This window comes from Nilaparvata lugens, chromosome 11 (genome assembly GCF_014356525.2).
Source record: "Nilaparvata lugens isolate BPH chromosome 11, ASM1435652v1, whole genome shotgun sequence".
NCBI lineage: Eukaryota > Metazoa > Arthropoda > Insecta > Hemiptera > Delphacidae > Nilaparvata > Nilaparvata lugens.
Window position 1 is genome coordinate 31,300,415 of NC_052514.1, and position 22,732 is coordinate 31,323,146.

The 22,732-nt window shown below is 33.1% G+C and overlaps 1 protein-coding gene across 1 annotated transcript; it reads right to left on the reverse strand.

The window, feature by feature from the left end:
* Positions 1-586: 586 nt before the first annotated feature.
* Positions 587-20,910, reverse strand: LOC111058316 (N-acetyllactosaminide beta-1,3-N-acetylglucosaminyltransferase 2). The gene is made up of 5 exons (XM_039438548.1): positions 20,752-20,910; positions 18,804-18,888; positions 6,029-6,167; positions 3,357-4,834; positions 587-676 (listed from the first exon to the last, which is right to left on the reverse strand). The coding sequence occupies exons 2-5, from the start codon at positions 18,876-18,878 to the stop codon at positions 665-667; spliced, it is 1,704 nt and encodes a 567-aa protein (XP_039294482.1). The 5' UTR covers positions 18,879-18,888; positions 20,752-20,910; the 3' UTR covers positions 587-664.
* Between the last annotated feature and the right edge of the window lie 1,822 nt (positions 20,911-22,732).

Below are 22,732 nucleotides of genomic sequence, written 5' to 3' on the forward strand. Positions count from 1 at the left end.
GTAACTCAATAGATAAAATACATAGATGTATAGATAATAAAATTAACACACGACAATAAACAACTGATTGAAAATTTCAACAAATTATTTTCCACATCAATTTTTGAATCTCGAAAACAACATGATAGACTTAAGACTAGAAAAACATGAGTGCATGAATAAATAAATAGAATACAAATCAGTGGATAACAAACAAAACTCAAGAAAAAGGTGACTAAAACTTCCTTCGTGACAAATTGAGGGAATGAGAAAGATCAACAGACTCCTAAATAATCTTAATTGAATAACAAGGAATACAATTTATTCTAGGTTCATTGATTGAATAATATTGAAAAATTCAAAAATGTATTCAACATTTCAAACATCTCAAGCACTCACTTCCACACCTGCCAAACTAACCCATCAGAATATAGTCCACTCGCAATATTGATATGAATTTCGATGAATTAGTCCTTTTTTCCACTTCTTATGATACTTTCAATCAATCCGACGATGAAATCCCATGGTTCTTCTTCATCTTCATCAGATGAGTTATCCTTTTCTTTACCAGGATTCTTTTTTCCTTCTTCTGCTTCTTTTTCTTTTCCTTGTGGCTTTTCTGTTGTTTCATCAATTTCTTCTTCGGTCTTTGCTCCTTGTTTCACAGTTTCGATTTTTTTCACAGTTATAACCCCACCTGAGAAAATAACAACAATCGGCAGTTATCCTTTTTTCTCAATGTGACAATTTTAATTAATGAACTATCATGGGATGAAGATTATGAATATGGTGCAAAATGTGATGTAGATGGTGTATAATGTAATATTTCAAAAATCAAGCAATTCTATTTTTAGGCTGGTTTTCACTACTTGTTGCTATAAAATTTTAGAAAATATTTGATTATAATGTTTAATTTTTATTGACATAAGGTTTGTTGTCAAGTCAAAATCATCTATAATCGTCAAGCTTCAGTCTTTTCTCCAATTCAGCAAAAGATAATATGCTTTGGAGCAAACCAACTCAAAATCAAAATAAATTAAAAATATAATGGTATTATTTGAGAATGATAATGTGATAAAATGTTTGATAGTAGAGCTTGAGCTGTCCACTTTACAACAAAAACGTGATATTTTATAGAATTTAAAAGGAGACAAAAAAGAACAAAGTTTATCAGAAAAATGTCAGTAGAGCACAGTGAATGATTAGAAATATAACAAGAATAGTGGAATGGAAATGAGAGATTGAGAAAAAGATTGAGTTCAATATTCCAGGGAAGTGAGAAACACTTTCCAAATCAATCAGTTGATTCTTTTTCTATCGCAATCGATTTACTAAAATCAGTATAAAAATTGACCGTTGTAATAATTTTTCTATAATCATATTTTATATGGTATTTTTTATAAGTTAATTCCATAATTGAATTCTTGTTTCAGTTTTATTTCCTCAAGTATATGATTTCCATTTGAATTCCATGAAGCTGATTACATGGAGATCGAGAAGTACTTATAGAATCTTAACTCTCTTCAATCTTGACTTGCCCCTCTCATTATCTCATTACTCGTAGTACAGCTAACAATGAGATGTCCTCCTACTATATTCCCAGTTTCTATTATAGAAAACCATCTTAAATATCAGGAAATGAAAAATCCATGTACCCTCCATTAAAAACTTCTATTCGCAACATGTATCAACATATTAATGTGATTTCCATATTTCAATAATTGAAAATGGCATTCAAATGTTGGAGCATGTTGTGAAAAAAAGTTTTCAATAAAGGGTACTTGGATTTCTTATTTACTGATATATGAGAGTAGCCCTTACCAAAATGTTAACCATCTTTTATCTATGTTCGTCTACTGTCTATCTCATTTTTAACACTGTTCACATTATCCAACAAGACTCTCCACAATCATCAGATCCCAAAGTTATTTTCGCGTGACATCGCTTTTAGGTGGTAAACAAATTATCGCAGTCCACTCAGGTCATTGAGTTTGATTGATCAGGTCTGGCAGTTTAGGAGGGCGGATTTTGACAGCTGGACACAATCCCCAAATTGACGGACAATATATTGCTGGCAGTTCAATGCTGTGATCAGGGAATGGCCTATACGTGTGGGGAGCACTCAATGCTGTCAGAATTGAACAATCAGTGTCTTTAGGCTGAATGTGTCGATGTAGATTCGGTGCTTCAGGGTGTGAGTGGACTGGAGGGGAAAAGTTTGAGGGGAAAAGTGTAAAAGAGGGAGGGTGTGAGCAGAAAGAAGAGGGATTGGGATTTGAGGGTGTGAAAGATTTGGTGGTGGAAGAGTTTATGAAAGAGGGATTCAGTACGGGAAAGAGAGAGATGAATGGCAGAGAGAATGAATGTATGAAAAAGATGAGAAAAATATTGTTCAAAAATGTTGTCTCCATAGCATTTTTCAAACAGAAAGCCACATGAATTAGTTCAGTGCTAGAGTGTTCAAATGGAAGTGAAAAAGCAGAATACTGTATCATTTAATGTGGAAAATAACCTTCAATTCAATACTTGATAATATAGAAGACTTAACCAATGGGTTTTACCTCGACAATAAATATTCTTATCAGTTCAAGTCAAAATAGAATAGCTTATTAGTCTTTAACTGGGTGATTTAAATATTAAAGAAAATAGCATTTCTCACTGAATAAAAGGTTAATTGCAAATCACTCATCCCATGAACAATACATCTTTAGAGAATTTCTCTGTCCATACTTACGTTTAATTCAGTATGATGTTTTTCTTTCAACTAAGACATTGAAATTAATTAAAAGTGATGTTATGGATTGGATTAGATATGACTGATCAATAGAGAAGATTCTCTATCAAGATAGTAGTCTCAAATAGATTTCGAGAGTTTGCAAATGAAGGTCAAAGAAATAATTATAGTATTTTCATCGTTTTTTCCCCATTTTGAAATCAACTTAACAAATAATTTATTTTTAAAATCTTGTGTATGTAAGCTTCCTAGATCTAAAAAATCGATGTGCATAGTCTAATGTTCTTTTGGATGAGGCTAATAAAGAACAATGTTCATTTCAAAGAACAAAAATATTTTCAGTCTTGATTTTATATTATTCTATATAGTGAGATGATTCAATTGAATTTACCCTGAAAACATTTGATTATGTATCATACATTTCAAATAGTAAATTTACTGCCAGTTAAACTTAGAAATAAATGTAAAATAACAAGTTGACTTGTGTGAGAAATATAATTACAACTTATCAATCACAACCTATTGCTGATTGTATATTGTTTGTGGAAAGCTCTATTTAAAAATTAAATCTTGAATTGCAAAGCAGTACCAATCTTATTATATTTCCAATATTGTGATGGTATCATCCAAAACGCATCGTCACCTTATTTTCCTTGTGTGGAGTAACACTGAACGACTGGCCCACATTCAGTTTCGGATTATCCAAGCTTGAAGAGTACATCAGACGGGTGTAATCAGATCTCATTTTTCCAGCGAAGAATTTGAAACTTCCACAATTGAAATTCTTTTGCCTCAACATGTTCCAGAATGATGTCATATCATCAGCTGAGAATGGATGGATTATGATGGATACAGCCATAATGGAACAGGGATCGTCTCTGGGGATATCAGTGACTGAAGAAGCATCAAACCAAGGAATGTCGACTCTTGAAATGTTCAGTTTTTCTGCTAGAATTCCAGTGACAAAAAGACTTTCATACTGTATGGTAGGTACGTCACTTGCCGCATTATAAAGTTCCCCTGCCAGGAAACCTGGGAGGATATACCCGGCTCCACCAACAAATGTAGGGTATTTTGATTTTTCCTCCTTAGAACTCAAACTTGTAGTTAGGGAAGCATCTTCATGAGAACCGTGGTGGTTATCCTTCAAAGTCCCCTCCTCACCTGTGTCTACAAAACCATAGATGGCTCTTTTCTCAGAATTCTTCTCGCTCAATTTATACATAGCAAGAGGCAGATTGACAAACACATCATCCTCAGTCTTCATCACCCATTCAGTTTTGGGACATTCTTTGGACACCCATTTCAAAAACATCACACTCTGTGCAGCTTCAGTGTTTGCACCCTCAATGAAAGATGTCTGGATGATGTCGTGATGTTTGTGACTCTCATGCATCACTTTGTTCATGATATTACTTGACATCGGGAATCCCAGAAAGAAAACATATTTATAGTATTTGTCGTTTGATAGCTGTGCCCAGGTTTCTCTGATGGCTTCACGTTTCTCAAAGTCAACACAAAACGAATGAATACCGATGAGCATTGTAACGTTCACTCCAAAGTTTTCACAGAGATTTGGGTTGGGAATGTTGAAAAATTCGTCTTGGTATCTGAAGTATCTTTCTTGAAAGGGATCAATGATTGCCAGTGCAGTTGACTCCGAAACTGGAGGCTCACTTCCTTTAGAACCTTGTGAATCAGTCTGAGGTTTCGCAGAATTTTCTTGGAGTTTCACAACGACTGGAGATGTCTCCTCATCAATTCTTTGTGGTTGGAGTCGATTGTGCACTGAACTTCTCATTTCTCCTGTATCATCATTAACAGAACTTGTAGCATTTTTCCCTGACGATTTTTCATCCTCATCAGAGTCTCCATAGAATATCAGACGATAATAGTAGGGAAAATCAAGCAGGAGAAATGAGATTTTCGATTGAAGAGTATCATCTTGTTGGACAGTGTCATGTGGATTCCCACTCGATTTATCTTCTGCTGGCTGTGGGAAATGATTCTCGAAAGGTAGATAGAAAATCTTCTCACCTTCTGTCTGAACGGAAGCATCGGCTTTAGGTACATCTGTCTCAGTCTGCACGTCTGTGGTATTTCCAGACTTGGAAGGTACCCCTGAAAGAATTGAAATTCCATGTTAGTTATCAAGATTCGAGATAATCAGTCCTCATGTTTGTAATTATATAACTAATAATAACTTTATTTTCGAAAAAGAAAACAAAAACAATTATTACAGAAAATGTGAAAATGAAATAATATGTTGACAAAAGAAGTAAAAGTTAAATGTCTATATCATAAAGTACCTATTTCAAAATACAAACAGCCTCAATTGAAATACATTTAAGAATCATATTATCGCGTAATGGACAAGTCAGACAACGAAATTGAAAAACAAGCAATAGTTTACTCGATTGAGATTTGGAATCACACTTTCATTTTTTGTGTAGTTGAGAAGTAATTTTAAAGAAGTGATATTTTGGTAATTATTCATATTGGATAAAAAGACTAGAAATTGTAAAAAACCACAGATTTTTTGAAAGACCGGTCTCGGTTGTTACACCATTGTCAATCTCTGACAAACTCCGATAAAATGCTTATCGGAGTTTGACAATGGTGTAACAACCGAAACCGGTCTTTCTAACTGTCAATAAAATCTGTAGCTTTTGACAATTTCTTAGTCTTTTTATTTAATCACACTTTTATCTTCATTCCTAGGATATACAGTGAAGCAATTAAATTGAATATACATTTGAGAGTTGCTGTTTGATATTGCGAACTTTCATTATATTATTAATTAATAATTATTCAATGAATAATATTAGAGAATCAATAGTAGAACTTAATAGTAGAGAAGTGAACTTCGGGTCAATCGATAAAAATAATCCTCAAAGGATAAAAATCATTTTCTTCAATCCCAGATTGATTGCTAAATCCAGTTGCTTCCAAATACATCAAAAATTAGACTGTTTTGTTTTATTTATTTCTTTATTCTTTTTTACAATGCAGCACAGATCGGGAGAAGAAAACAAAGAATACCTTGTACTATTTCTCTCCCATATTTAGGTAACATTAAAAGAATAAAATTGGTTTTGTTATAAAATTTGTGAGCTCATTATTCGAAGTCATGCTTAATTTTTACCTCTATATGGTAAAATTTTCTTTTTTCATTCTAAATTCACTAGGAATTGAACCTATGAAATATTTTATCTACGAGGCAACTTCTGACACTATGAAGCTTGAACTACTTGATGATAATAATTATAGTAATTGTAGATTAATTGTAAAAGATGGTAATTGATGTCAACTAACCAAATGCAACGATCACATAGACGTATTGTGGATCATAGAAAGCCGAGTACATCCCCAAGACAATGATTGGAGTGATCAATAGAAGCAGAATCAACGGCCATGGTCGCAGAGGGCAGAAACAACAGACTGCTTCCTGCTTCTGCAAAAAAAATATCACATACATTTGAAGTCGTTGATTGATTTGTTTAATGCTTTTATTAATTTTTATTCAATAAATATATCATTATAAAAATCCTTTCAAGAGCCATTGCAAGTCTCATCGGATTATATTCTAAATTACAATGAATTGAATACTGGAATTGAAAGTCCAGTCAATAAAGACATAAAAAATGGGTGTGCTTGCAATTTATATTGTAGTTCTGATTTTTTAATATATTATTTGGGTACATGAGAAAAGTCCAGAACCAAATTCTTCATGCAAAATTTCCTTGTGGCCCAAAAACCTCGTATTTTTGGTTCATTCTCCAGTTTTCAGCTATTTCCCCCAAATCCAGTGATCGGACACAAAAATTTGTTCTCGCCTTTTTTTAGAATATAAAATTCTAAATGGAATGAGATCATTTGGTACTCTATATCTTCAATGAGTACTGAGTTATGATTTTTCAAAAATGAGTGAAATTTCAAGGAAAAATCAATTTTGATGATATTTAGTATTTGATTAACAATATATCCCGATTGTTACAATCTAGATGTAAGATTCAAAATCCCTCTGAGCGTAATTTTGTGCTCTACAAACTGAGACTAGGTAGAGCGCTCTATCTCATATAGATGTCCAGGTACACCTGACAACAATGCTCTTCGTATTGTGAAAAACCTTTCATTTTTAGCTTCAACCATCATCTCCATCTATATTGTCCTCACAGTGATATTTTGCACAATGATATAAGTTCATGAGATCATGTTCTATGAGAATCACCCGTTAGATGGACTTAATTTCAGTATTTCCTAGTGGAGAGGCGCGCTTAAGGACACCTCAAGGATCAAAATTTTAAACACATAACTTTTAACACAATGCTCGGATCTCATCGTACTAAACTTTATTCTTTTCGGTTCGTCAAGGCGGTTCAAAATTATGCATCACAAGTCATATTCGATCGAAAAATGGAACAATTTATTGTTGAGTGTACGTATGTATGCCCATATTCCCATACACAAAAAATGGCCAATTTCTATATTCTTTTTCTGCAAATATTTTCCTGTCCGATCACTGGATTTGGCGGAAATAGCTGAAAACTGGAAAATGAACCGAAAATACGAGGTTTTTGGGCCATTCCCTATATAGCACAAGGAAATTTTGCATGAAGAATCTGGTTCTGGACTTATCTCATGTATCCAAATAATATATTAAAAAATCAGAGCTTAAATATAAATTGCAAGCACCAATGTATATAGTGACTGGACTATGAGGGATATCTGTGAAGTCTTGGTTGAAATCGAGCTATTAAAATATCATATCAAATTTCAAAACTTTCAATAAGTTGAAACGTAGAATGTTCAATCTGTCTTTTTAAACTGAATATTGGTATATAATTATATTCTGATTGCAAACTGAGAATTTCAAACTATATTGTCAAATATTGTTACAACGTGTCACGTGGTAATTTGAAACCACCAAATATTTTTAAATGAGCCAATGAAATGTAATAGAACTATAAAATTGGAAAGAAGGTTAGACCTATCCAAAGAGTAAATCAACTCAAATCAAGTATTATTAGCGATTAGGAGTAATAGCATTATCAACAACGATAAGAAAACATGTATTATTGTGATTTAATAATTATGAGAACCCATTGGTAAGATCAAAAAATTATAAAGCGGCATACTTATTATTGGCGGATTATAAAAAAAAATAAAATGCATGAACATTGAGGTTAGAGTTACTTGTTTACATTTTGAAAAGAATTAGTCGATCTTGGATAAATCGATAATTATCAGAACCAATACTGAACGAATCAGCTGATTATTCGATCAACCCATATGACCGGTTGAATCATATAAAATTCACTCATAAAGGATATATTATGTATACTAAAGGAAGTCGATGTGTAGAATTACAAACAACTATTATTTCTGTATAAATATTTATTATAATCCAAAAAAGCATGATAAATCAAGAGTATACAAAACTCATATAAAAACTAAATGTATTATCTATTAAAATCGTATGTTACGATTTATTTATGAATTCAATTTAAGATAAACACTCCATATATTTGTATAAAAACTTCTTTTATTTAATTTTTTCTATTATAAAGCCGAGGAAGCCCTGATTCCCAAGGCAACCAATTGTATTGAGTCTATTAAATTGAAGGCCAATCAGAGAGTAGCTTACAGAATTATTCTAGGAAGAGGCAAATTTTTCTGAAAACCTCTTTCTTCTGGCTTAAGATCCTGACCCGAGAGGATGCACATGGAGTTTAGGGTTTTTTCTTCTTCCTTTTAAAAATTTTTAATGAACTATTAAGCCAAACCCTTTTTTAAATGTAATGTATGTTTGTTGAATGTTAATTGTTTGTGAACTCAGTGCTGTCAAGGAGTTCGTAATTGTAAAGATTCCCATAAAAATAGCTTTAATTCGAAAGAAACTTATAAAAATCTGGATCACGCGTTAGCCCAGCAGTGACGAAAAGGAGCCTACCCAATTAATTATTGGAAATAATTAATTCAATCCACGAGAACATCTAGAACTTCAGTCAGTGAGTGATAAGTCAAACCAAATGAGCTCATTTTTTCTACGTTCAGTGGGGTAATAATTAATAAAAAAGCGCTATTCCTATTAATTTGAATTAAAATTAAGAGTCACCACGTGTTGAACAATATCACATAGTTCATAAGAACATTTTATAAATTTATTTAATATATGTAGGAAGCTTACTTCCATGCACAGCCCGAATTCATTAAATCCCTGAGATCTCATGTTTGAATATTAATTTATTAATTATAAATTTGTTTGTTGAACCAAGTATAGTATATCAAACCTATAGACCGAACAGGTTTTTATTTGCAGAATTTCGTATTGATTGGAAGTCTAAATATCAGCATTAAATATAATATATTTATAAATTTGAAACATACTATTGTGAATATTAGCGAAACCTGTGATAATTACTCAGATTCTAGAAAACATTTATTTAAGTAAATTATAGTTATATCGAATATTTTATGCATATCTGTTTTATGGGAATATATTTTGTGTTTTATGTCAGCATACAAACTTATAGAATTTTTTATTATATCCTAACTCATCTTGTGTTATATAGTTTGAGCTGTTTTGGTACCAACAAATATTTGGCAGCACTTAAAATTATTGAATCAAGTGATATTAAGCTTATTCAGAGCACTCAATATTTATCATCCTCTGATGATACTCATCTCATATACCAGAATAAGTATATTAAGAAATTATATTAATAAGGTTCCAGTTATATCATATAAGGATCCAGAGAGCTTCCAGAACTGGCGTTGTAAGTTCTAAGGAATTTTGGAAGGGTATATTGGTGAATACTAGTATTCACGACGAGCGTTTTAAGAATCAACTAGAAACAACTATAGTTGGTCCTTATTATTCTCTAGTGATGCATGGTTACTGATAATCAGTCGTCAAATATTCTTTTAATTTCCTTACTGGTATTCTTCAAGAACTTCATAGAAGCAGCGGTAAGAATTACCAATCACCGGTCACTGAACCTTATGGTGATTATTTGTATTTATAAAATTCATGTTTCTACCACTGAGCTAGAGCTGAGGTTTGAACCCAGTAATTTTGCGAGCCGGAAGGCCTTAATTTTTTGTGAATTTATTCGCAAAAGAGGGAATTTAGAGATTGCTCTTATAAATACCAGAAACATCGTATTAACTGTGAAGGAATTACCATTAACAACTTCACACAATGGCACCCAACCAGTGGAGCGTGATGAAAAGCTTACCTACTCAATCTTACTATCAATGATTAATGAAATTATTGATAAAACTGAAAGCTGCAAGAAACATAATCTGAAGTTGTTTCGACAAGATATATCTGATAATCTATTGTAAGTTCTGGCTAAAATAATTGAGTTGCTCTTCAAATTAAAATTTTTCAAGCTGCATAAATACAGACAAACTATATCACACGAGTCTGATAACATAATTCTCATAATAGAGGAAAAATTGGATGGAAATTTCCATAAAGGTTATAGTAAGATTTTGATTTTGATTTTTGAATCTAGACATTGTATGCTGACCAGGGCTATAGGTTATTTGAGGCATCACAATACTGTTGTTAGTAAGGAAGATAAGACCCTAACTAAAATTTTAAGAACCATATTAGTGTAATTTGTAAGCCATACCTGTCTATTGATGTCCGTTTAGTAATATATGTACATGACACTTGAAACTTTTAACACCACACAATTTTATCCAGAATAGGCACTATCACTGAATTCATTTTGATATTTCTGAAATTTGGCAACACACTTGGCACTTTATTCGAAGTAATCCATAATAACGTCACCATGAACCAGTCGCCAGCTAACTCACAAATTTCCTACTTCAGCGACCACCCCCAAAATTATGTAGCTACGACACCGGCCACTCAACAACCTCAGGACAATGCAGCGGAGACCCCACGAGAGAGAGAGGGAGGCAGCATATGCTCCATCAATTTCGACCCGCAAAACTTGGCCCAATTGTCTTCTACGAAGATCGATAACGTTGTTGACGCGATTAATTCCAATGAGAGTCCGGCTGAGGGAGATGAGGGAGTGAGGGCGTCCAACTCGGTGCCGGCGTCTCCGCAGATCGCTCCAAGTGTCGCCGAGGGAACAGAGAGTGCCGCCACCCAATCGCCACCTGACATGACCAGTCAACCACCGCCTGCCGCCACCAACCTGGAAAAACGCAATATTACCTTAGACTCTTCAGTTGGCTGTGTTACAAATCACCTAATGAATGATTCCTCGAGTGAGTTTAAACTCATGATCAACCAAGCCATGGCAGAGTTGATGAAAGAGATAAAAGCAAGCCAGGATAAAGGGGAAGAAAATACCAAAATCATACAAAAGGATGTCAAAGCTGTACAAGGAAGTGTGGAAAAAATGGAAGAGAAAGTTGAGGGAAAATTCTCTGAATTCAAGGAAGAAATGAAAAATATGATAGACATTAAAATAGATGCGCAATCTACAATCATCAAAAAATTAGAGACCCGTATAGATGACGTCACCTGTCAGATAAACGAACGGTTGGATGACGTACCAAAGGAAGTTAAAAAACAGGTGGACGTATTGAGTAAGGAGCTGGGCACCGCTATCATGGGAACTGTCATGAGAAAGGTGTTAGAAAATAAGGGCGAGATAGAGACGAAAGTGGAGGAAAATAATAAGAAAATAATAGAGATAGTCAAGGAACAAAGTAACGTGCAGGCATGTATGGCAAATTTAGCGGAGGAAGGGGTAAAATCAAGTGAGAGATGCGGCATGTTGGAGAATGCTATAGGCGGACAGCAATTGAAGCTAACCGGATTGTATGATGAAGTGAATACACATAAGAAAATTATGAATGATAAATGGATCGCAAATGAAGAACGAGTCTCCAGAATAGAGACACGTATAGAAAATATCCCAGTCAGTCGAGTGCAGTATACACCGAATGAAGCAGTAAACGGCACTCAACTTTTTCAAAGTCTTGGAAAATTTGATAATTCCTACCGTCATATGCAACCCCGACCATTCATAGATCAAATAAAAGCTATTCAGGAACTGATACCCACCTCTTGGTTAGTATGGCGTTTCCAACTGTCCAGTCTATTACTCGGCGAGCCACTGATGTTTTTCCAGAGCCGGATGCGAGACATCAATAGCCTGGAGGACTTCATCTCCCAATTCCTGCAGCAGTATTGGAGCAAACGTAAGCAGATGGACGCACTATCAGAGATCATATCGTGCACATATGATAATAGAGGCAGACAGTCATATACTGAATTTGTAGCTAAGATGATGTGTAAGAATTCGCAACTAGACGAATCTTTAGCGGATACATCATTAGCAAATATATTAACAAAAAAGCTTCCTTACAATGTTCGCATGACACTAGCAGTATCTTCGATTTCCAGTTGCAAAGAATTAATGGAACATTTACACTGTATCCAATCTGTTACTTCTGAATCCAGTCAGGTAAACGACCGTACAGGAGATTTCAATCATTCTCATCATAATAGCAACAGCTACAGAAAAAATTATAATGGTGAGAATCAAATGTCAAATGTCGGAGCAAACACTCGATATCAAAAATACCCTGAAAATACTAGCAGAGGTCAATCGTTTGAAAACAGTTCTAGAAATAAATCTCAATATTACAATAATAAACAACAGGATAGAGGAGCATATTATGATAACAGAGATCGCTTGAATAGAAACAATAATCAAGAAGTAAATTTCACAAAACAGGACGAAAATAATCAAAATAGTAACAGAGCAAATACATCATATACAGTGGCATGCACAATAATAACAGATCAACAAAAACCTACAGTAAATCAACCACCAAAACAAATCCACCACCGCACCAGCCCGCCACCAAATAAAGATGTCAAACATGCATCAAATTCGGTATGCAAAAAACAACCTATATTAAGTCTGCCATTCCCTCCCGAAGAACTACCACCAGTAACCAGCCCACCACCGAAAATATTTTACAGCATTGACACAGAAATGATTAAAGGATTGCCAATAACCAAGCCTAGAAATAATGAACCACAGTCATGCACCGAACCTGTATACAAGCATGCAATAACCCCACAACCTACCCGGTTTGAGCAGCCACCACCCAAGCATCGTTGGATTCACCCGCGGCACACTAGGTTCAAGGAGCAAACCGCTACCAAAGCAAGCCGAAAGTGTGACCGGCAGGACGACGTCGGAGCGAACCCTAGAGTCCAACACCGGAAGGCCCACCGGAGAAAACGACAGAGAAGGCCCCGGAAGAGAGGTTACCGTCCGCATGCCAAATTCAAACACCACAAAAAGAGGCACAGGAACCAAGCGACCAGGAAAAGAAGGCAACATGCAGGGAGGAATACCGGCACCAGAATGAAGTGGATAATGATACCAACATGCACCCGAAGCACACGCGGTTCAAGCAAGCAGCTTACCGTCGTGATTGCAATTACGGAATAAAGAAAAGGAACATGCTCAAAAACAAGGAAAAGTAATAACGGATACGGGTTTAGAAAATGATAAAGGAAGAAATTATTATAGGAAGCTATTGGAAGATGGAATATGTGCATTAAAATTTAAAGAAGGAATGAATTGTTCATTGAAGGAAAGAACATCTGTGTATTGTTCACCAAGAGGTTATGTTACAAGCTTAACAATTATGCTGATTCATTTTGTTATGACTATTAGTACGACTATGATGTCAGGTAAAAATTATGTTGCAAATATAATAATGGAGGGTAAAACGTGTGAACTAAAATCGAAAGGAATAGTACATTGTTTATCGAAAATGGAATTATACGATTGTTGTTTATGGAAAGGTTATGTTGGAAGAAATACAATAAATACATTGATTTATTTCGTGAATATTATTATTATTATGGCTGTGATAGCAATTAAAGAAAATATTATTAAAGTACTGATGAATGAGGGCGTGATATATGCTAAGAGAATCAATTCAAAAATTTTCAAAACCAATTTGAAACCCAGAAAAGTTGAGGATAGACAAAGCAAATATTCTAAATTATCCAAGATAAGAGAGCTGATGGAGAATCGGTCGTCAGAGCCGCCAAACAATTCACAGAATCAAAACAAAATATTTCTAATCTCAAGCCGTATTATCGGGACAATAAGCGATAAGGATATAAACAATAATATTTTGGTTAAACGTCATTGGCCTACCTGACAAGATATACATACCAGACGAACGCCAACAATAAACTTAATTAGCAGACGAGTATCCACTTCGAATAACAACACCTGAAAATAAAGAAATAAAAAATTTAGAAACCATTTTTAACACCTTTCTTATTAGTGAAACAAGAGAATAAATAACTTCTAATGTTAAAAGCCAACTTACCTTCATGTAGCAGGAAGAGACATCAAGATGGCGACAAGTGATGAACCGAAGCCAACGTAAACCAGCTGTCCACTACGAAAACCAGAGTAGTCAATGCCTATTAAATCATCAAAGTTGATACCCCGAATAAGAAGATCAAGTGTCATATAAATGTGAATTGCATGTAGAGATATTATAAAAATATTATATTATTATTATTTATGTATAAACTATTAAGAAAATCACTAAAATTATCCGCCAAATGATCAAACCGCATAGTTACCACCAAAAGCATTAATCCCAAGTCTCAATGTATTAGAGGAATAAGAAGTTCTTGTTGATAAAACCTACCAAAGATTATCCTTAAAAATATCCATTATATGAAAACAAAGCCCAATTTCTGCAAGAGAATGAAATGAAAATGTACAAGTCACTGTTCTATGTTGAGGGAGAAAATATGTTATACTCTGCAAGTCGGAGAATTACCAGTTTGTTAGGTTGGCAATGATTTTGCACCAACGTTCAAATGTGCTTCTGGCCTGAGGGCAGAGCGTGGATTAGAAAAAAAAATTTATATTATGTATGGAGGAGGAGATAGTTTATATTGTGTATTGTGTGTAGAAGGAGATTGGCCGATGTAAGGCGTATGTATTTGAATTGAATTTATTTATTGTTGTATATGTTGTTGAATTGTTAGGAGGTAGGATTCTCAGTAGAGTTATTAGCAGACTTTGTAACATGTATGATTTCTGATCCAAAACCAACTGGATCATAAAATTTATATTATATTCTCGAATTGTCGTTTTAAATCAGAAATCAGAGGGCGTTTTGTGTCACGTGGTAATTTGAAACCACCAAATATTTTTAAATGAGCCAATGAAATGTAATAGAACTATAAAATTGGAAAGAAGGTTAGACCTATCCAAAGAGTAAATCAACTCAAATCAAGTATTATTAGCGATTAGGAGTAATAGCATTATCAACAACGATAAGAAAACATGTATTATTGTGATTTAATAATTATGAGAACCCATTGGTAAGATCAAAAAATTATAAAGCGGCATACTTATTATTGGCGGATTATAAAAAAAAAATAAAATGCATGAACATTGAGGTTAGAGTTACTTGTTTACATTTTGAAAAGAATTAGTCGATCTTGGATAAATCGATAATTATCAGAACCAATACTGAACGAATCAGCTGATTATTCGATCAACCCATATGACCGGTTGAATCATATAAAATTCACTCATAAAGGATATATTATGTATACTAAAGGAAGTCGATGTGTAGAATTACAAACAACTATTATTTCTGTATAAATGTTTATTATAATCCAAAAAAGCATGATAAATCAAGAGTATACAAAACTCATATAAAAACTAAATGTATTATCTATTAAAATCGTATGTTACGATTTATTTATGAATTCAATTTAAGATAAATACTCCATATATTTGTATAAAAACTTCTTTTATTTAATTTTTTCTATTATAAAGCCGAGGAAGCCCTGATTCCCAAGGCAACCAATTGTATTGAGTCTATTAAATTGAAGGCCAATCAGAGAGTAGCTTACAGAATTATTCTAAGAAGAGGCAAATTTTTCTGAAAACCTCTTTCTTCTGGCTTAAGATCCTGACCCGAGAGGATGCACATGGAGTTTAGGGTTTTTTCTCATTCCTTTTAAAAATTTTTAATGAACTATTAAGCCAAACCCTTTTTTAAATGTAATGTATGTTTGTTGAATGTTAATTGTTTGTGAACTCAGTGCTGTCAAGGAGTTCGTAATTGTAAAGATTCCCATAAAAATAGCTTTAATTCGAAAGAAACTTATAAAAATCTGGATCACGCGTTAGCCCAGCAGTGACGAAAAGGAGCCTACCCAATTAATTATTGGAAATAATTAATTCAATCCACGAGAACATCTAGAACTTCAGTCAGTGAGTGATAAGTCAAACCAAATGAGCTCATTTTTTCTACGTTCAGTGGGGTAATAATTAATAAAAAAGCGCTATTCCTATTAATTTGAATTAAAATTAAGAGTCACCACGTGTTGAACAATATCACATAGTTCATAAGAACATTTTATAAATTTATTTAATATATGTAGGAAGCTTACTTCCATGCACAGCCCGAATTCATTAAATCCCTGAGATCTCATGTTTGAATATTAATTTATTAATTATAAATTTGTTTGTTGAACCAAGTATAGTATATCAAACCTATAGACCGAACAGGTTTTTATTTGCAGAATTTCGTATTGATTGGAAGTCTAAATATCAGCATTAAATATAATATATTTATAAATTTGAAACATACTATTGTGAATATTAGCGAAACCTGTGATAATTACTCAGATTCTAGAAAACATTTATTTAAGTAAATTATAGTTATATCGAATATTTTATGCATATCTGTTTTATGGGAATATATTTTGTGTTTTATGTCAGCATACAAACTTATAGAATTTTTTATTATATCCTAACTCATCTTGTGTTATATAGTTTGAGCTGTTTTGGTACCAACAAATATTTGGCAGCACTTAAAATTATTGAATCAAGTGATATTAAGCTTATTCAGAGCACTCAATATTTATCATCCTCTGATGATACTCATCTCATATACCAGAATAAGTATATTAAGAAATTATATTAATAAGGTTCCAGTTATATCATATAAGGATCCAGAGAGCTTCCAGAACTGGCGTTGTAAGTTCTAAGGAATTTTGGAAGGGTATATTGGTGAATACTAGTATTCACGACGAGCGTTTTAAGAATCAACTAGAAACAACTATAGTTGGTCCTTATTATTCTCTAGTGATGCATGGTTACTGATAATCAGTCGTCAAATATTCTTTTAATTTCCTTACTGGTATTCTTCAAGAACTTCATAGAAGCAGCGGTAAGAATTACCAATCACCGGTCACTGAACCTTATGGTGATTATTTGTATTTATAAAATTCATGTTTCTACCACTGAGCTAGAGCTGAGGTTTGAACCCAGTAATTTTGCGAGCCGGAAGGCCTTAATTTTTTGTGAATTTATTCGCAAAAGAGGGAATTTAGAGACTGCTCTTATAAATACCAGAAACATCGTATTATCTGTGAAGGAATTACCATTAACAACTTCACAAACGCCAACAGCTGCTTTATGAATAATGAGTTACTCTTGATAATCATAATTAAGCGGCTCATCATTATGGGGAGCATGCTGGTGAATGTACGTATGTCAGTCTCTTTCAAGTACGTTTGTGATATTCATGCATAAATTTTTCGCCACCTTATGCCTGACGTCAAAAGTTTGAATTGTTGCACAAGATCAAAAGAGTTGCGAAGCCCTTTCGAAATTCCATTTACAGTTTGAATACTTATATATAAATATCTAATAATTTTCATGGTGGAGAGAATTTCTCCATGTGATTTTAGTCAAGAATTACTGTCATATAATCATAAGAAATACATATTTTTTATCAAATTTCATGATATTTTCTTCAAAGCATAATATTGTAGGCTATTTATTCTATTGGTGTAAAATTTCATAAATATAATAATATATTTTAGTATTATATTCAGGCTCCTGAATTTTCCACCAGTAGCTTGAATGGGAAATGGGGATTTCTGCTAACAGTTGAATAAGTTTGCAAATAATTGTAAATGATCAAATTATACTATCAATATCGGAGCACCGAGCTTCGCTTGTTATTTATTTATTTATTGATAAGCAGAACACAATTCTTAAAAATGATTGGGGAAGCACAGCTCAAAACGGTTTCTTCCCCAAATTTTGATTTATACACTATAATTAATAGTCCAAAAAGTAGGTTATGTTTCAGATTCAATTTTCAGTCCAAACATTTGAAAACAGAAAAGTTCTAATTTAAGTTGTTCACAAAACAAATTGAATAACAAAATAACACTCACTAATCACTTAAAACTTAAAAAAAATTATCAACTTCGAAAATTATTATATACTCCAATTTAGAATGATATATCATGTCATGTCAACAAATCAGATTATTTCGATCAAGTCGATTAAAATTTCTAGATAATATTTCTCGTGACATAAGCTGATTGATTACACAGCTGAACCTAATTCTGTCTCTCTCCCACTCAGGCACACGCATCTTCTGTTATCGACAGACGACGAAATTATCATCTGTTTTTCGAAGGTTTAATAATTATTATCCTTTCCATGTCCTTCAGCGATTTTTCCAGGAATGAGAACTAGTGCAATCGAATTTTTATATCATAAACCTACTATGTTCCAATGTTACCTTCCATAACCATGTTCCAAATGACGTGAAAATCGTTAGAGCCGTTTTCGAGATACGTTGGACAAAAATAACCATATAAATAACCAAATATAAAAAAATATACAGAGATTGTTCGATTAATATAATTGGATATTACACAAGTATCGTATATAACTCATCATTCTAGAACTTGAAAACAGTATGCAAGACCGTTTGTAATATTTAATTTGGTCATGGACCTGGTCCATCTTTCCAAATTTCTACAAAACATTCAAACTAACTATAGGCCTACTCAGGATATTTATAACAAAATTCTGTAGTCCAATGGATAATAACTCCAAATTCATGATACTATTAGTTTGATGCTAGACAGAGATAACGAAGACGCTTTCGATCACTCTCTTCGCATCAAGAAAATCATGTGAGTGTGATAGCTTTCAATACTTTGTTGCATATCAATGAAATAATATTGCAATTTAAACTTGTTCCCACTCACCACTTTCTTATCTGGTGTTGTAGTAGTTGGAGGGTCCTCTTTTGGTTGAAACTCTTCTTTCGTTTGAGATGTCATCCTCCCAGATCTGAACAGAAAACAATTCACACAATCAAACAACACTTTGTAGGTCAAAAAAGATTGTACTATCCGAGAATTCTCGGCAAACAGAGTCATAAAACTCGTCAAACACCGCAATAACATCGTCAGCAACAATTATTTTCGTTCAGTTGGTAGTAATGTCTGCCTAAAAATTGAATATCAAGGCCTAAAATGAGCGAATTTGTTGATTTGCAATGCTAATTTATGGATTTATTATTAGATTCTGCTTCGGTAATGAAAAACATCTCGTCATGAACAATGAGTATGTTTCAATTTATACAAGACTTATTCAATCTTCTTGGAACTATATCTTGATTGATCCAAATTTCAATGAGGTAATTCAATTATTATTCAAACTAGATTCATCACTAAAACGTATCAATTATGAGAGAATTCAAATAAAACTATTTTGGAAATGAGAATAGGATACGAGTACTAAGAATGATATCCGTATGAATGATAATCAGAAAATGGATGTTAATGGGATGAAATCTCGAGAATTGGTAGATTTCTCAAAATTGGCCATCATCAACAATTAATTGTATAATACCATGAGTCCTGAATTATATTCAAGACTGTTTCAAAATATATTTTTCTTCATCACAATTATATCATGCATTAAAATTTGTAAATTAATTGCAAAATTTGAGGCTTCATTTGAAAAACGTAGCGACTAAGGGTGTTCACCAGGCTTTTGGAAGCATTTTTACTTTTTAGTTTTTCGATTTGGATACTATCAAGCTCCCTGAATGGAGCAAATGTCTAAGGTAAATTTTTTATAGTTTTGAATTTTGCGATATGAGCCCTTTAAGTTGAAATCTTGTGGAAGATCCATTGCAAAATTTGGAGAAAGTAAACCTATGAGCATCTCTTCAAGATGCTATCTCATCTTGACCCTGACCATATCTAATTATGACCATGACCATGAACCTGGCCATATCTCATGACATATTATTTGATTTTGTGAAATACCGTTTCAACTCTGGGGAAATTCATTCAATTTTGGGGAAATAACCCTATTCAGGTTTTTCTTTTCAGGATCAAACAAATTTGTCTAGAAATACAGAAGATTGCAATACTCCATTCATATTCATAACACAAGCAGTTGAATAGCAGTCCAATATTGAAATACAATTTCTTGGCATATTTTACGATATATTCAGGTAAAATATTTTCCATTTCAATTTTCAATTAATTGTAAGAATAACCTTCTTTTAAACAGTGATAAAAACCATTAAGACACTTTTTATTAATTCTGGAAAAACTAATTATTTCATAATATACTGTACATGGAGTGATTGAGATGAAATAAAAATAAAAATCTTACTACTCTTCTGTAGAATTGTTTACACAATGTTGTGAGTTAAACAATTTCACAAAGGGTACTTAGATTTTTATCTCTATATAAGAATACCCCTGACAAAAAAGACAATTCGATTGAGATGAGTATGACAGTATGAGTAACAAGATTATCTACAAGAAATTGCAATAAGAATAATGAAGGCTCTTTAGTAACAAACCTTCTGAGACTAGACACTAAACCTGAAAATCAGGTTGAAGATCAAAATTGAAATTGAACATCATGTGACAATTCTTACTTCTTGTCTGCTAATAGTTATTATAAAGCAAGGAGAACATTGAGAAAGGTAGGTACGTCACTGAAGCTTGAATGTTCCATTTCAGAACCAAACTTTTCATTGAAGTTTTCCAGTAGTAAACAAACATAATATTGAGAAACAAGAAATATTCTTCATTCAATAAGTTGAGTGCAAGTAATTTTATACACATGAATAGTGAAAAAGTACTATTATGATAGTTGATATTATCTATACTTAGGCAATATACTCACAATCAAGCCGAAATGATCACGGAATTATTATCTTGATGAAAATGATATCTGATCACCTGATAAAAAGAACTTGCACACTTCGCCGCTGTTTACTCCTCACTGGTGATTCTATAAGCTTCTGTCTTTTGTTGCCGATGCATTGTGTATGTTTTTCGCGAGTGCCTGTGTATGCGCGTATGAGTGAGATCATAGCGAGTTGAGAAGAACGTTTGACTGGGATCCAAATATGTTACTCTTTTGTTTTTCCATCACTTTCATATTCGTTCATTTCCATCATTCTTTGTCTCTCTTTTGTTTGCTATCTATTATCATTCGGTTATTTGCTGTAACACGTTCCTACTCTTCTCAAACACATAGCATAACTCTTGGTTCGGAAATGTGACGTACTGGATCATGAATTATGCTAATAGTGTGTGTCTAATGTGTGCAATGCAGGGATCTTGTCATTGCGGTAAACTTGAATTTCGAGTCTTGTTTTGAAGGACAAAATTGAATCTAAAAGTTAACAGAGAAATTGTGAGGGATGAATTTTTTGGGGTCAATAGCGCAGTTGAGATAACGCAGTCGATCAAATTCGAAAACTATCGAATATCCAATCTTATCTAGTATAATCGTTCTTTCACAATATTGACCTAACGACGATAGGACAAAATTTACCTAACGACAACAACGATAATAATTTGAGAAACGAATCATGTATGAAAGGCCAAAAAATCATTCATTTATTAAAAAGTAATATAGGTGAAAGGGACAGGCAATGCCAAATAGCATTCATTTATCAGTACAATTGCAAAACATATAAGGGTAATAAAATGAATGAATAAAACTTAAATAATATACATGAATAATGGAACAATCAAGTTATAAGCAACGTCAATAGTCAATACTAGCACAGAGTAGTCATATAACTTACAATAAACAAAAAACATTAAATGAAAATTGTATTCAATTGATACATGGATAGGATCCAATATGTTTTGGAGTTTAATTACAATTAATATGAAATATTTAGATAACAATAATTCAATTTTAAAATATTATTTATTTACATATTCCTCCTTAAATCAAATCTAGCTTTAACTATTAGCGCATAACAATCTAAAAGGCATTACAATAATAAGTATTGAAAAATAAAATCTTCAAGATGGACTCTTGGTGCAATAGAACATTCGAAATTGATTCTGGGACACTGAAACTGCGCAATGATGTGGTGGAAAGAATGTCCTCTATATCAATCCTAGCATAAACCCTATTTAACAGTTCACGAATACTCAAATCAACTCGAATAATATTCATTGACCAAAAACAAGGCATTATAAACAACTTACAAAATCCATCCCAAAAATCCAGATAACAATTACATATTGAAAATAAAATTGAGTAAGCTTTAAAACTTTAGCTCTAATAGATATTAAGAGAAAAAAAACTTCAATTGTATTGTAAAATACTTCATTTGTATCGTTAATCTCGTCGATTATACATTCAATACAGTTCAGTAGCCTACAAAATTGAATTCAATTTTGACCCTCGAAGTTTCTGAGATAAATCAAGCAAGGAGAGAGGAGAGAAACAAAATCCTGCATTGATTCACTATTATTTGAGCCCTTGATTGAATGTAGCACAAATTGCAAATAACAATCTCAACCCTATTGAGTGGTTCACAAATATTCCAATTAAACAAATAGCACCGTTAATTTCGTCTATTAGTATCGCAGTTTCAAATAATCAACTCTCAACTCCCCAATTAAAACCAGATGCACTAGTGGGTAGTTGATAATGTTCATTTAATGATGCTTCAAACCCAGACGCTGCAATGATGTCACCGGATGCATTCCCTGATAAGTTTGAACGGCGAAATTAATTAAGCGATACATCATGCCACACCACATGATATTTACTTGCCGGCCAAATTAGGTGTGTGGGTCATCAAAGCTAATTCATCAAGATTCACTTGATGTCTGGTCTGACTGATGCTGGTTTC

Coding starts and splice junctions, on each gene's coding strand:
- LOC111058316 (XM_039438548.1), bottom strand. CDS start 18,878: ATGACATCTCAAACGAAAGAAGAGTTTCAACCAAAAGAGGACCCTCCA. Junction 6,168..18,803: donor CAACACCAGATAAGAAAGTG/GTGAGTGGGAAC, acceptor TTTTTTTTGCAG/AAGCAGGAAGCAGTCTGTTG. Junction 4,835..6,028: donor CTATGTGATCGTTGCATTTG/GTTAGTTGACAT, acceptor CAATTCTTTCAG/GGGTACCTTCCAAGTCTGGA.